At 44.6% G+C, this 14700-nt stretch overlaps 1 protein-coding gene across 10 annotated transcripts in view; it reads right to left on the minus strand.

Moving 5' to 3' along the window:
• The window catches only part of LOC8023646 (protein tramtrack, beta isoform), a 217870-nt gene that overhangs the window by 70913 nt on the left and 132257 nt on the right, over nt 1–14700 (minus strand). Inside the window, exon 5 of one of the 10 annotated variants that reach the window (XM_029966526.4) lies at nt 1158–6208. The exons of 8 other annotated variants lie outside the window; for them this stretch is intronic. In XM_029966526.4, the coding sequence (XP_029822386.3) occupies nt 5952–6208 (257 nt within the window). In that variant the 3' untranslated portion in view covers nt 1158–5951. Of the gene's footprint in view, nt 1–1157; nt 6209–14700 lie in introns of those variants that run through there. One more of the 10 variants, XM_040505258.2, reaches the window with a different exon arrangement.

A 14700-nucleotide genomic window follows, 5' to 3' on the forward strand; every position in this document is an offset into this window, starting at 1 on the left:
TCCCTTCATTACTTTCTGATGCACAATGAGAAATAAGAAACAGCCAGACTCAAAACCTACTCGTAAATTCTCTAAAAGTACAACTGCCACAGCACTTTTTTAGGTAGGTATCTTTCGAGCTTATCCACTGTTATAAGCTCAAGACCACTACAGCAAGTATTATCAGTTCCACCAATGTTAAAATCAATTTTGTACAAGTTTGTCACTGCAGCCTTACAAATCTCTCAATATAATTTGACAAAAAGATTGCAAGGTGTAGAAACCCACAAGATATTTCTAGAATGAGCTCAAAACCATGAGCCTAAACTGATAAAGAAAAGACTGGTTTGCGGACATTTTCTTTTAACAATGCTCGCACATAAAGATCTAATTAAAAATCTGCTGCTACATTACGTGCAGAGTACATTTTTTGCTCGAGTTGAACTCCATCAAGTACATGAAGCACATTTTTTGTTAAGTTGTATTCTACCAGGTGCAGTCTCCAGCAATATAAGACCCATTTGATGAGGCCATTTTAGGTGGCTGTCCTGCATCCGCTTAGGCAATTTCCATATTGTTTGGAATGATGAAATAAGCATTCTTCTATTCTCCCTCTTAAAATAAAGTGCCCCTGGCTAAAGCGCACTTGGCACCACCTATAAACTGCCTCGACGAATGGGTCTTTCATACTGGTGGAGACTGTACATACAATGCATTCTGCACTAAGTTCGTTCTAAACCTGGCTAAATATGATCGAGCTCATAAGTTAGCAAAGTGGCGAGGAGGATTTTCCTGCCTTGCGGCAAGGTACAGCACTTGAACAATTCAACAGCCTAGCTCCATCAATGGTCTTAGAATATCTGCATTATGTTCATAATGCAGTCTGTATGACTTAAAAGCCGACCTACAAAATCATTTTCTGCAAGGCAGAAAAATCCTCCTCACCACCCTTCTCCCATTTCCCCCTCCCGCTCTTATCCTGAACTCAAACTCAAATTTCATTGCTGCCACTGGGGCCGGATGAGCCGGGAGCTTATCCCGGCTTATCCGGCCCGGAGAGGGGGAAATGGGAAGGGTGGCGAGGAGGATTTTACTGCCTTGCGGGAAAATTTTTTAGGTTGGGATTTAAGCAAAGTGCTCGGTCACGGAATTGTTAGCGCAAACTTCTAAACCACCCTGACAAATTACAGATATTGTTAAACTTCAGTTCCCTTTTATTACGCAGCAGTGTAGCACGACAGCTTTGTACAGGCCACAACTGGTTTTCTGAGGTTGGACGACAAACAGGCAGCCTTCCCAATTCTAAGGGACCACGCTCATTCACAACGATTGTCGCTTAGCGCCCACAGCATAGTGTGTGAAGAGTTCTACAATAAATAACGAAGCTATATCAGCAAACAGCGCTGATCTCGAACGAGGCTAGAACCACACCTGCCATTTTTAAAGCACCTTTTGAAAGTGAGCACAAGAAAGCATGTTTCCACCGGTGGCCAGAACCATGCAGGATATACACAACTATGTACACTCAAACAAAGTAAAACAACAAACAGATGAGAAAAATGTTAGCGCTTTCTAAGCTCAACGTAAGAGATAGCGGTGCTCCGTTCAGTCTCCAACATAAAAAAATATTGCAGTTTAAGCCATCACCATTGTCACACAATGTCCACTTCCAAGGGAGATGGCCTATACTCCTTTGAGTGAGCCAAACATTGAGATTCAGCTTGCAAGTACTAGAACAGTGTGCGTCATAGGTGTTAGACCTCCGGTATTTTGCATCTTTTCTACGTAGCAAAACGCTATCGGCAGAAAATGTTGGGGCAACGAAATGTTGCCCTTATACATGACTTAAAGTTATAAAACAGCCTGGTGCCCAACACCAATGCATATGAGCAAAACACAAGCGAGCATTGACTTTGTATGTCCCTAAAATGATAAAAACCAACGCTATCTCACATTCTACCATCAACACAAACTGTCCTTTCATGGTAGAAAAAGATTTTTCACAGCATCGTAACAATAACAAATGGAGAGTTACGAAGTACAACTGACAACAAACATTCTATTTGACCAACTTTTGCTTGCCTCAAATATTGTACGCCGATATTTTCTCAGGTACTATTTTGAGACGAGGCATCCTAGCTAAAAAAGCTGTGTCATTGTATCAAAATGAGATTCTTCGGATTAGCCTTACGCAACAGCGTGTAAACTCAAAATGAATGTATAATTAATAATATCCAAAGTCACAATCTTTTTCATACAGTACATGGCTCTCACGCAACACTTCTGTTCCACGAAAAGTGCTTGTGTAATGTAAGGACTGCAAATGCACCCAGCTCTTATACAATCTGTTTCACCGAACATCGGCCAAAATTTTCCTGAAAAACTATGCATCCTACATCAAAATGATTGGTACTACAATGACCTTTACCATTAAGCTAAGCAAGCAAGCTAATGAAAAATCATAGAGCAAGCGATAATGGTTAGCATCTCATTGGATGCTTTCAGCTTAAAATAAATAGATGTACACAGTGCAACACTGTTAGTACGAGCGAGAGATCACCAGTTTTTGCTGCCTGTCTCTTAGGGTCAAGGACTGTCACACAAACTACTGGTGTGGTAGAAAGCGCCCAATCGGGGCATTAACCTAAGCAATAAAATTTGATGCCTGCCAATGCCCCTTTGAAGTGAAATGGAAAAAGGGACTGATGTCGCATTTGTGCTAACAGTGTCTTTCAGTGTACATTGTTTGCGTGTGGCTTGAAACATTTGAGGCGTGGAATTCACCTCCATTTCTCTAGTCTAGAAATGCCCGAGAAAATTTAACTTAGAGTTCAGGTGACAGCGCACATTACAAAATCAAATTTGGATTTCAAATCCAGCACCTATACATCACATGTAAGCACATAGGGTGAATCTGTTAATGGCACTCGGTGTCGCAACCATTCAATCACAGACCGAGATACAACCATTGATTTACACAGAATTGCAGCTCCAAAACAGCACATCACCTCATTGTTTTTAGGTCCCGATGAACCATATGCCGTGCTACAAACGAACATTCCACAACAACTTTGTCAACTCTGTTGAGACTTTATACAGGTTAAAGATCAGCAATGAAGAGGAAGAAATCCCTGCACTTCAGTGGCATAGCCAGGAATTCTTTTCAAGGGGGTTGGGATTTTGATGACCGGAGGGAGGGGGTGGGGGAGGCTTTTTTTTTTATCTTCGCATGTAGTAGTCGATGTACGTACAATTCACAAGTTCGGACACGGCCGTTTCCAACCCCCCCGGCTGGCTGGAACAATTCGGTAGTCATTCAATATTCGTCTTCCTTTACTAGAAAAACAAAAAAATAATAAGTGATAATTTCGGGGGTTAACATTCCAAACCACCTTCCTGCCTACACCACTGCTGCACATACAACATGAACCCGACAGCGAGCTGGCTTTTTGAAGGGACCACACGAATCCGTTTTTTAATGCATTGTGCTACGAATTACTATGGAAGTACTCGTTGGTAGTGAATTTTGTGCATCACTATTTCAAAGAATGCACTTACCTGAATAGAAATAGTAAGGTAACACTTTTTTTTCCTATAGCGTCCGTCTGCAAATGGCACAAGCTTTACTGGCGCAGCATCTGACAGGGGGCGACATCGGTCCCCTCAAAACCCTTCCCTCGGAAAGCCTCTGCCCCGCCAAAAGCAGACAATCTTTTTGAGTCGAAACCAGCACACGTTTTTTGGTGTTAGTTGACATTACACGACTTTGTTATTCTTAGAGAATGAAACACATTGAATGAACATAAAACCTGTAGAAAAGCTTGTCGGGTTATTTCAGCTAAGTTCAGACATCTGGTGTTGCTGTTGGCATATGTCGGCTATTCCCCCGATCAGACATTTTTCATTTGCAGATGGACGTTGTAGATAAGGAAAAAGCGTAACTATCTTGTTTTTCACTCCGAAAGCTTAATTCTTTGAAACTGTTATACACAAAATAAAGTGCCTACATGCGCCTCTGTAGAAAATGATAGCACGATACACAATAAGAATGATTTATGCAGTCCCTCCAGAGCCAACGTGCCATCAGCACCATGCTGCAGATGAAGCGCAGAATGTGAGCTGCCCTTCCAAGCCTTTCATTCTGAGCCTTCAGACACAACAGACTTGTCCTTGGGGTCTCAGGATGAGTTGACCAAGCCACTCATTTGGTCACTCAACTGGATGCAGGCTAGATTCCAATTCAGGGGTTACCTGAAATATCGAGGCAAGTCAGGTTGCAAGGCAGTAATGTCAATTAACCATGTGGACAGGTTCCAAAATCTTTTTTATGCAGCCATTGGTGGCATCTAGTAAGCTCGGCTTTCTTGGAGGTCTTCTGGTTTTTGCAATCAGTCCGCACAGCTTTAGTCAAACTACCCAAGTACCAAGGAGCATGCCACGAGTGTAGTTACGCACACTGTACATGCCTGCAGCAGCAACTGTTCTAAAGCAAAAACCTAAGCCAAATAGCACTTTGCACAAGCGCTCTTTCTTTGCTTTGGACCTTTTATACAGATAAGGTGGGCACCTACCTTCCCAGCATCCTCCTCAGATTTGGCAGAAGGCTTAACGACGAGCACCGCTTCACCCATTCACTTTGCACACTTGTGCCTGACAATGCTGAAAAGCAGTTTGCTTGATTGCTTGCATCCCAAGACGAAACCAGCTGCAACGCACTTTTGGAAATGCATTTTTCCAAATGGGGGTCTGTGAACCCTTTTGGATCTGCAAAGATGTTTTTAGAATCTTCGAAGTACTCGGTCAACCGTTGAGCCAAGCGAAAAAATAACTTTTCTGACCCCCATCTTCAACGTGCGAGGCATTTGAGTGCCCAACCAGAACACTCCCATCAAAGCGACTGTTGTTTTGCCATATTGCTAGGGGAATTATTTGCCGCACAATCGTCATCATCCCGTCCCCGAAGTGTGTGCGAGCTTGTCCTGTAACTGTCAATGATGTACAAGAGGCCCCTGAGTAGCAATAACGGTAACATTATTAACTCAAGACATAGTGAAGTTGAAAGATGAGATTTCCACACCAGCTGACCTGCTGCACTAAACTCCAAGGGTAAAATTAGAGGTTCTGTAGTGCCTTTACATTAAATAATCAAGGACGGTCCATAAATGCATTCGAGTGGCTTAATACCGTAAGGTTGCAGTTCCACCATCTTAGAACCAGTTCAGACGGGGAAATTTAACCAGCAATTTAAGGATTGCTGGCGAGTTTTTCCCTAGATCCCCCACACAGCTACGTGAATTGCTGGGATCGCGTCCGGCTTGAAACGGGCAAGTAACTCCAACTCGGAGACGTTTCAAGTGGCAGCCACCAAACAGGGATGGAATATTTTCACATTGCCTTCTTTATGGTAGTGATGATGATAACCAAATGCAGGACTCAACTTGTTCTGGTATGAAATTCGTAACTAAATGGTGTCGGCGAGATCAGCAAGTATTTTCGATGCCATATATAAATATAAAACACCATCATTCGTGCGTTACTTTGCATCTAAATATAGCACTAAAATTAGTCTGAATAATGACGATGACACGACGAAGAAATTCGAGTTCTCGAGGTTGCTGCAAGTGAATGCAGGAGGCTGGTGTCGCCGCGAAGAATTGCCACGTCCCAAGCGGGCCTCGTAACCGCGACCCTGGGGGCAAAGACGACCGTGATCTCGAGAACTTGGCCAAGTGTTCGAACTGCTCCCAAAAGGCCATTTCAATGCGATGCCCGCATTTACATCAAACTAGAGTAATCAGTCGCTCGATCTTAAGAAAGACACATTCGAAATGCACCACGTCAAACAATGGGTTCCTTCTCGGGGCGCAAGCGATCGAACAGCGACCCAACTATGCCAGGCACAAGACGCAGACTGACAGAGCATAAAACGCTTTCCTTAGACAAGCGGCGCCCAACGCCGAGTCCCGCGCGTGTCACGCGGCAAAGTGCGTCCTGACATGGACCAGGAGGTTGTCCCTGCGGTTGTAGCGCCGGCCGCACACCTCGCAGGCGAAGGACTTGGGCTCTGTCATGTGCTGCTTGCGGTGGCGCTGCATGCTGTAGGCGTGCGTCATCGACTGTCCACACAGCTCGCATGTGTACACGGGCACGCCGCCGGCGCCTTTGGAGGGTGGCGACGGGCCACCCCCACCGCCCGAGAGGCACTGCAGCAGCATCGGGTGAGAGGGGCCTATGGAACGAGACAGAAGATGCCGCTGTTCTAGGTTCAGGTCTTGCGACGGACCGGTCGGAAACGAGCGCCACTACACTTATTCTGCGCGGTGACCCTACTTGTGGCACCTGCCGAGATCTGTGCTCGCAGACGACTTTCGGTGGCTAGGCAGTTGAAGCCATGGGTGCATGTGCACCTGTGCATCTTGGGTGCCCGTCGAAGCCGTGCACGTGCAACCTTTACTTCTTTTGAAATGCCACAGAAAGTCGTTTACGCATGTAGCACCGCAGGCGTAGACTCCAAGTATGAATATGATCTCGTTTTCACCTCGGTTCTATGCATCGAGAAAGTGAGAAAGAGGAGGAGACGAGAGTGTGCGGTGATGTCGGAATGCTGAGCTCTGGTTGGAACAATTAGTGGGCGGATTTAAAGCTAGCTGTCTGTCTCCGCTGCACTTGTCAAACGCGTTAGAACGCAGAATGCCAGCGATCGGCGTTCAGTTCTCACATTCGAACGCATTCGACAAGCGCATTCGCATGCTCCCATGTCCTCCTCTTCCTTAGTTTCAAGGCGCATTTTTTTCTAGCCCTTTTTTCTCTGTCGTATCAAAATTTTTAACCTTTCAAGGGGCACTAAACCATTTTCTGCGATAGTCTATTTTTGGTCGTAACTCAATCTATGGACTCCAAGCATATTAAAAAAAACAAATATTCGTCATGCATAGCCGATTTCTTTCTTAAAGTCGGTATCAAAGATAGATTACTTTCAAACTATGGACAACAGAGGGCGCCGTCGGACAAGGGCTTCTCCTCATCCGACGGCACCCTGTGGCATCTGCGACAGCTCCGAGGTAATCAATTTTTGATGCCGACTTTGAGAGAAATCGGCTATGCATGAATGTAACGTTTGTTCTTGTTAGAATGTTTAGAGCCAATAGACCGAGTAATGACCATAAACAGACTATCGCAGAGTGTGGTTTAGTGCCCCTTTAAAATCTTTGCAGCTATGTTCAGCGTCCACTTTTTTCTAGCATTGTCGTCGAGGCTAGCCTAGTTTCCGCAACGTTCCTGCAGCTTCAAAACTGTTATATTAAACTTAAATAGCACGATGTACAGATAAAGGCGCAAACACAAAATCTGTCCTTGTCTGTTCTCTGCACTATTTATGTTTAATACACTTAACCAGCGAGCCCACCTTAATATTTGAGTGCTGCCAAGGTTGTCGCACGAGTGCGTGGCTTCGTCTGGTATCTCTCTTGCACGAGGGCATGTGCGAACGAGAAGCGAGACAAAGTCACGTGCTCTCGCCGCGGCGCAGGGCTGCGATGTGCTCAAACTAGATTAGCCTCAGCGTAGAAAAGTTGATGCCGAGCATAGTTTATTCAAATGCACAAACAAAAAAGGAAGCCTGACGACGACTTGCAGAATTTTACATCAAACAAAACATTGCAATACAATAACCGAGCAGCCCAATTAAATTTCTTGTATCGTAATTAACTGCAACCAATTACTTTTCTTAGGCAAGAGGCACGGGATGGTTGTTTCCACAATAAAGAGGTTATTGCTACAAACAGGTTCTACGAAAAACAAAATAAGTGCTGGCGAAGTTTACAGCAAACCCATGAAAGGAACCCTGAGCACATTAATTTTAATAACCATTTCTTCTAAGTTGTGCAGGTTCTATTAATGAACCTAGAAGTTGCGCATAACCTCCAGCAGATGGGAGCCTTTCTTTAAGTTGTTTTCACATGCATATCAAACTTCTCCCCAGCTTAAAGACCAACATGTCAAGTTTTCAAGCACCCCGCATAAGGCGAACTATTGAAGTTAGGCAGACGCCGTAATAATTTTCTCTAGAGTTGTGTACTCGGGCACCGAACAGCATTTTCAAGCTCTACACGTTCCAACGTGTGCATTATGTGACCTTAGCCATCTTCTGTAGTGCGCAACAATTTCTCCTTGACGCTCTACATGAGGGAGTAGGCACCCAGGTCAGTCCTGCTCAACATGAAGCTCTGAGAAAAAGCTTGGATGCAAAAGGCAGGAAAATATGCTGCAAGGAGAAAAAAAAAAGGCCCTCAATCACAGATGCTTCTTTGGTCCAAAGGAAGCGATGCAAAGAATAAGACAAATAATGATGCTGCAAAGCATGTGCATTCAGCAAAAAAAAAACTTTGGAGGGGAAAAAGGATGCACATTGAAGGCATAAAGTAAAAGCCAAAAGCAGAAAAGAAAAACATAAGCACGCAACAAAAAACCACGGTTTCAAAAAGAACAGCAGACGGGTTCTCTTAAAAGCACGAAAAAGAAGTGTTTTTTTTTTCTGAAAAGCAATTTATTAGCATAGCACAAAATACTGCGGAAGCACCCACGTCGTTCAAGTGACAACCCTTAACATTTCCCACGCTTGGGAATTCTGCAAATTATACGTTAGGTGCCTGATTGGCCGGAAAAGTGCTCATGTCTAGATTTACTCCGTTTTTAGTGAAAGTAGGGTAAGCGCTCCCCCACTATTTTACAGCATTTTTTTCATATTATTAAAGTAAAAAAAAGCTTGCCCTTTTTTTTTTAATTTTACTTTTTGCGAAAAAATGCACACTTCCTCTAGCTCTCGTACAATTTCTTCTTAATTTACAGAGGACTAAAACAATGTGTTTGTGCCTCAAAAGTTGAGCAAGACAAAAACCCAGAAGGGGGCCATGCAAAACAAAGCACAATGACACAAGCTGTCTGCACTCTGAAGCAGGCTCGCTATCAGTTCCTTACAGCTAAGGAGACACTGTGCAGCTCAGATTAGAGCACATGCACAAAAATATTTATTTAAAAAAAAACAAAAAAACATACAGCATACATTAAATTTTATCTTACAAGCAACCCCAGCTCAAATAGCCACCCATTGGTGTCACAATCATACTGTATTAAAATTGTTCTTATCACTTTGTTAGTTGACTTATGTGCACAGGGGATCAAGAAATAATGAGAGTTCTTCTAGAAATGCTAAAAAGAGCTCCACAGAATGCAGACACAAAAAAGCAAGCAAAAAACAAGGGCTGCAACAAATTTCAGAACGCTGACATGCATGCAATTGCAACGGAAGACCAAAGAAAAAAGCAACAAGAGAGGAGACGGGCAAGATGTAACTTTGTCAAGCGGTGTTCCTCGTACAGCCGACGGCGGAAATGAACTTACGTTCTGCGACTCAACCATCAATCGCGTTAAATGGGACGCTACAAGAGCACGGAATGTTGCCCCTTTGTCCTGTCTCTGCAGGGACCTTTGAGAGCTGCAGAAACTGGGACAGTGGGCATGTTGCCATGACGTCAACATGTTCGAGAGATCACTGAGGAAATGTCACGGTCCTTAGATAAACTATTCCCTGGTCTGGAAACTAAGGCAGTTTCCGCCCTAGTAAATTTTGTCAACAGAAGTGACGCTGATGCAAATAAAACTAGAAAACTTTTATAAGTTTAATAAAAAACAAAATTTTAATACTGTAAATGTTCGCAAAGATCTAGAATATTACAAAAAATATATAGCGCAAATATATTACCCTATAGCAACAAACACATAACATACCATTGGCAACCACGAAATTTTGTGCCCGCAAAATATTCATAAAACTTGTACTTCTGCGACGTTCACGAGATACTAAGCCCACAAAAATATAATTGTTTACAGTAATTTTTTTTGGAAGCAGACCCTTTATGTGGCATTTAAATTATTCCAAAATAATATGATCCTTAGGTGTCAAGTAAAAATAGCATTTTCATTTGTCCATCTTTTCAATGGGTCTGTGGGTTTTATGAAAGAGCAGACGCATTCGGCAACTTTCTCCATGGTCGCTTCTCCGAGCCCCCGTCCATCCGTCCTCCGAGCGATATGAGTGGTTGCCTCCCAACGCCGGCAGCATGCCTCTGATGGTTCAATTTGTTTCTAGGGAAAACTTTCCCATAGCACAATGAAAAGATTCTGGTCCAGGTAACCTAGGGACTGTGGCAATGCGTCACGCGAGAAAAAACAATCGCTCCGAAAGATTTTCGTTTCTTCCGTTTTCCCTCGTGCTAAAGAAAGAGAGGTTGGGAACAGCAGCAAATTTTGGTTCAAGACGACTTTATTACAATCCGTTTACAAATTGCCGTACTGCTAAAAAAACGAGGAGAAACCCAAATTTCCGTGCTTTGGAAAGTGATGGGAATAACGACCAGAACCGTTCGTAACAAAGCGTGACATTCAGTTCATTCTCTAACCGTGCCAGGGTGAAGTGGTAAATGCAGGCACGAGGTTTTTATCACAGATGGTTCGGTGTACACCGGGCAAAACATCTTTTGGCAGAGCGCCCCAGAGAAGGCATTAAAAGCACACAAAGAAACCACGCTGACAAATACAAATGCAACAGCTCGAGCAAACTTCACGACAGGACTAGCCTGACATCTCGAAAGCGCGAAATAAAATCTTCGAGGCACAAACTATACTACAAATGGTGACCCTCGATCGATACACTGACACGACTTGTCATGTTTTGCAAACACAAGCATCTCGAGGCAAGGTAACAACATAATTTGGGAGGCGTATGCATTTAACAATCAATGGTCGGTGTCGGTGACGGCAGTCCTGAAAAAGGAGAGAAAAGCCAAAAGTCAGCAACTGCGGAAATACACAGTCCCAGGAAGAACATGTGGAAAGGCCGTTTCAATATTCTTTGTCCGTACACTGTCCAATAATCCCCCAAAATCAGCGGATCAATCTACCGAATTCTCCTCATAGGAGTTTTCCTGGCGCACGCATTCACACGTTCAAATTTTCAAGTTTAACTTCGTCTCTGTCAAAATACATTCCTGCATTTCTCAAGGGGCCATGAAACTAAGTTAGGTTCGAATATTACGCAGTTTCCGTGAGCACACTGGTGCAAGTGCGACACATAAATACTCATACACAATGCCACTGACCCAGAATCTTCCTCGTAGAGGTGCGATTTAAAGGATAGAAACGGACTATTTTTGCCAGCCTTTTCCGTTCGCAAACTTTGCTGACGCAGCCGTGGGGACGAGAGGTCTAGGGCAATGACAATAGAATGCTGCGCAAGGATTGGACATGAGCACCGAGTGAGCGCACAACTTGGGCCTGGTTACAAATAAAAATCTGTGTTTTCGGACAAATCCGATAAAATCAGGCAAACACTCATCCGTGAGATGTTTGTTGGTCCGGATCGATCCAAGAAAACTCCAAATTCGAAGGTTGCAAAGGTGCAAAAAAGAATGAAAGAGGCCACTTCAGTTTACTTTCAAATCACCGACGACTATCGACAAAAGGGGGTTTACCACTCGTCTCGTTGAGGTTCGGACACGACAATCGGTCACTATACTTCACAATCATGACAAAAGCGTTTGTTCTGGTTTCCAGTTTGGACTACGGTACTTGTGCCTTTCAGATAACGGCTAATGCAACAAACCCATAGATTTCATAGGAGGAGGAGGAGGAGGAGGAGGAGGCGGAGGGGGGGGGGGGGGGCAGCTCAAGCCTCTATATGACGCTCGTCTACCACGTCTCAGACTGGAGCGTTTGGCGTCCCATCCCGATCATAAAATCTCGAAGTGGCAACAAATGATGTCGCACAAGCCGGAATGTCACGCTGTCGGATGCCGCGACCCCGACGGTCGGTACTAGAAGTCCCAGCAAAAAGTATGAGGGGAAGTGAGCGGTGCCGTCGTGGCAGCACCCGAACCCTTGACTGCCGAAGCTTTCGTGCACTGTCGAGCTGGAAGGCGACCTGTGGTAGAAGAGGCCTCTGCTGCTTTAACACCACCGGGGTCGCGGCAGGCGACGGCACGACACTTCTGCCAAGTCATCGGGGGTGCAGTAAGGGAATGGGAAGGAAATGAGGTTCCCAGTGACTACGCGCCAGAGTTCAGTGATTTTCGAAGTATCCATGCTCCTTAGAGCGACACTCGTTGGCAATTTTTGTCGCTGGACACTTGGCATGGCCAAGTGGAAGGACACAGATGACAAATCCCTCCGAAGAAGTGTCTTCAGACACGGGGGAGTTCTTGTAAATTTGGGGAAGTGTGTTCGTATCCACATGCCATTTATTTATTTAGAATTTTGGAAAATTGGGAACAGCAGAACGACACTCCGAATTTCGGCACATTGCGAATCTAAAAAAAGTAAACTTCATCAAACCCCAAATTCTCCCGTTCCCCTCCCCCTCCCCCCCCCCCCCCCAAAAAAAAAAAACTATAATTTTTTAAAAAATTATTTTCGAAAAAATGGAACCCTAATTATAATCAATGTCTCGGTGGACGTTTAAATTTGGTCGCGTCCAATCGGTGCGGTGATGGGAATAACTTGGAGTGTGACTGCAATGAGCACGGTGGCCATACAATACCGTAAAATACCTAACAAGCACGCCCGCAAAAGTTGGAAAAAATCACAAAAAAAGTGTGGATGGGTGCCTGCTAGATAAGAGAGCAGAAAAGCAGGGGAGGCATACGGTAAGGTAGGGCTTGATTCAACGGAACGGTGGAGAAGCAGTACGGGGGTGGTCTGGTAGAACCTCCAATTTTTAAAGCGGCCGCGCCACCCTGGTCAAGACATGCTTTTGCCAGCGCTCTTGCAAAAGCTCTACTCTTCGCACCTGTGTGCGTGTGTAAAGCTTTACCGCTTTCCACTACAGCTGTCGCGGAGGAGCACCTGGTTTGCTCGGTGGGCTCCGAATTTTACTGGGGTGGGCACTTCCAATGTCCCCTGCCTTTATTTTAAATGTTCTGGAAGTAGATGGTGGGCGCTTGTTGCAACGTGGACGCATGCCCGGTATTTTACGGTAGGCACTCGATTATGAGAGTGCCTGTTCTGACAGCTAATTGAGGAGATAAATGCAGCTCATTGTTTTGTCCAATTCCTTTCTTTTTCTTTTTCTCAGTTGCTAGTTCAAAGAAAGATAAACTAACATGCATTTCATAGGTTATGAACAAACAAGCTGTAGACTTTTCAGATTTAATCGTAAAACACCAATAAACATCCACCGGCATCCAAAATCAGTTAAAATCTAAAACAATGATTTCTTTCAACTTTTTTCTCTACGCGGGGTAAAATTTTTGCATTTACACACTTCAGGCAAACGTCATATTAGGTGCCAATATGACACGGCAACATACTGTGGCACGTCTCCACTGATGGAGGCGCATTCACGGCTGGTTCAGGGCGCGCCACAGTAACCATGATTTATTAATTGCAAACGATTTTAGGGCGCTTTCGGCATGCCTTTTGCCGAAGGAAAAGCACCCTATGAAGCTCACTCAGCATGGAGAACAACGCGACCGTCCTTAGGCTTAATCACTTTCACGGTTTCATTGTCCGAAAGCAGACCACAGACGACGGCGTGTTTGTTGACATCAATCCATCCAATAGGCGAAGAATGTCCGGGGTTGAGCGATTCCTCGCCCTCAAGCTTCGTTAAGTGTGCGCACTGCTCGGTTTCACGGTAGATCACTTCCGCAACTTTGCAGCCATTACGGGAACAGCTTGGCTTGGTTTAGATTTACTTAGCCTAACCGCTTGGCAGCAAAAGAAAATTGGCTTGGTGGCTAGCTCAGGACGCAATTTGAGACTCGCGAAGCCAAAATCGAAGATGCGTTCATTACGCGAAGGGAAAAAAAAAAAAAAGTAAAAAAATCGGTACCTGTTTTGGGAGGTGTGTTCATTATGCGAGTAAATACGGCATAGGGCCACGTGAAAGGGGAAATAAAAACATAAAAAGCATTTTTTATAGCTTTTCTGTTTATACAACGCATGCCGAAAAGCATGCGGCAGAAATGCAGCATGCCAAGCGGGAATGCGGGCACTGGACAATTCAAGCCAAGTTAAGCCAGGCCAAGTCAAGTCAACATAAGCCATGCCAAGTCAAGTCAACACAAGCCAAGCCAAAGCCAAGACCGCCGACCATGTTTACGCAATCGTGTAACACGAGAGGCGCATTCGATTTACCTACAGCTCCTACATCGGTGCACAAGTGTAGCCCCGAGCACATTAAATTTGAGAATGCAGCCCTGAGGGTCTGCACTGCGTTGTTCGATTATCCAGTGTACCACCATTTCTACACCTGGCATGCACTTGTTTTCGCGGTGTGGCGGGTGCATGATAGCAGACGACAGCGCGAGAAGGAAGTACATTTTTATTCGATTAGGCGGCGCTAGCGCAGCGGAACTGCCCCAGCGGCGCACCGGCAGCACTATTCCTACACCAGAACCACACTGACCGCGCCATGCCCCTACACTTTTTCTGCATTTTCTTCTAAATCGAATGTGCCTGAGGTGTTTGTTTAAGGGAGGACGCGGGTCTTGAAAAGCAAAAAATCGAGAAAAAATCACTTTTTCAAAAATTGAATATTTGGATTGTTCATGCCTTTCTCCATCTCTGCTGTACGTATTGAATCCCAAAACGCCAAATAAATACCTATAATAACGCATTTTCGATGCTTCCGCGGTCGCGAAATGCTGATCGATCAACCAAATCGAG

The sequence above is a fragment of the Ixodes scapularis genome, unplaced genomic scaffold (genome assembly GCF_016920785.2).
Source record: "Ixodes scapularis isolate PalLabHiFi unplaced genomic scaffold, ASM1692078v2 PGA_scaffold11__112_contigs__length_91849675, whole genome shotgun sequence".
In the NCBI taxonomy this organism is placed as follows: domain Eukaryota; kingdom Metazoa; phylum Arthropoda; class Arachnida; order Ixodida; family Ixodidae; genus Ixodes; species Ixodes scapularis.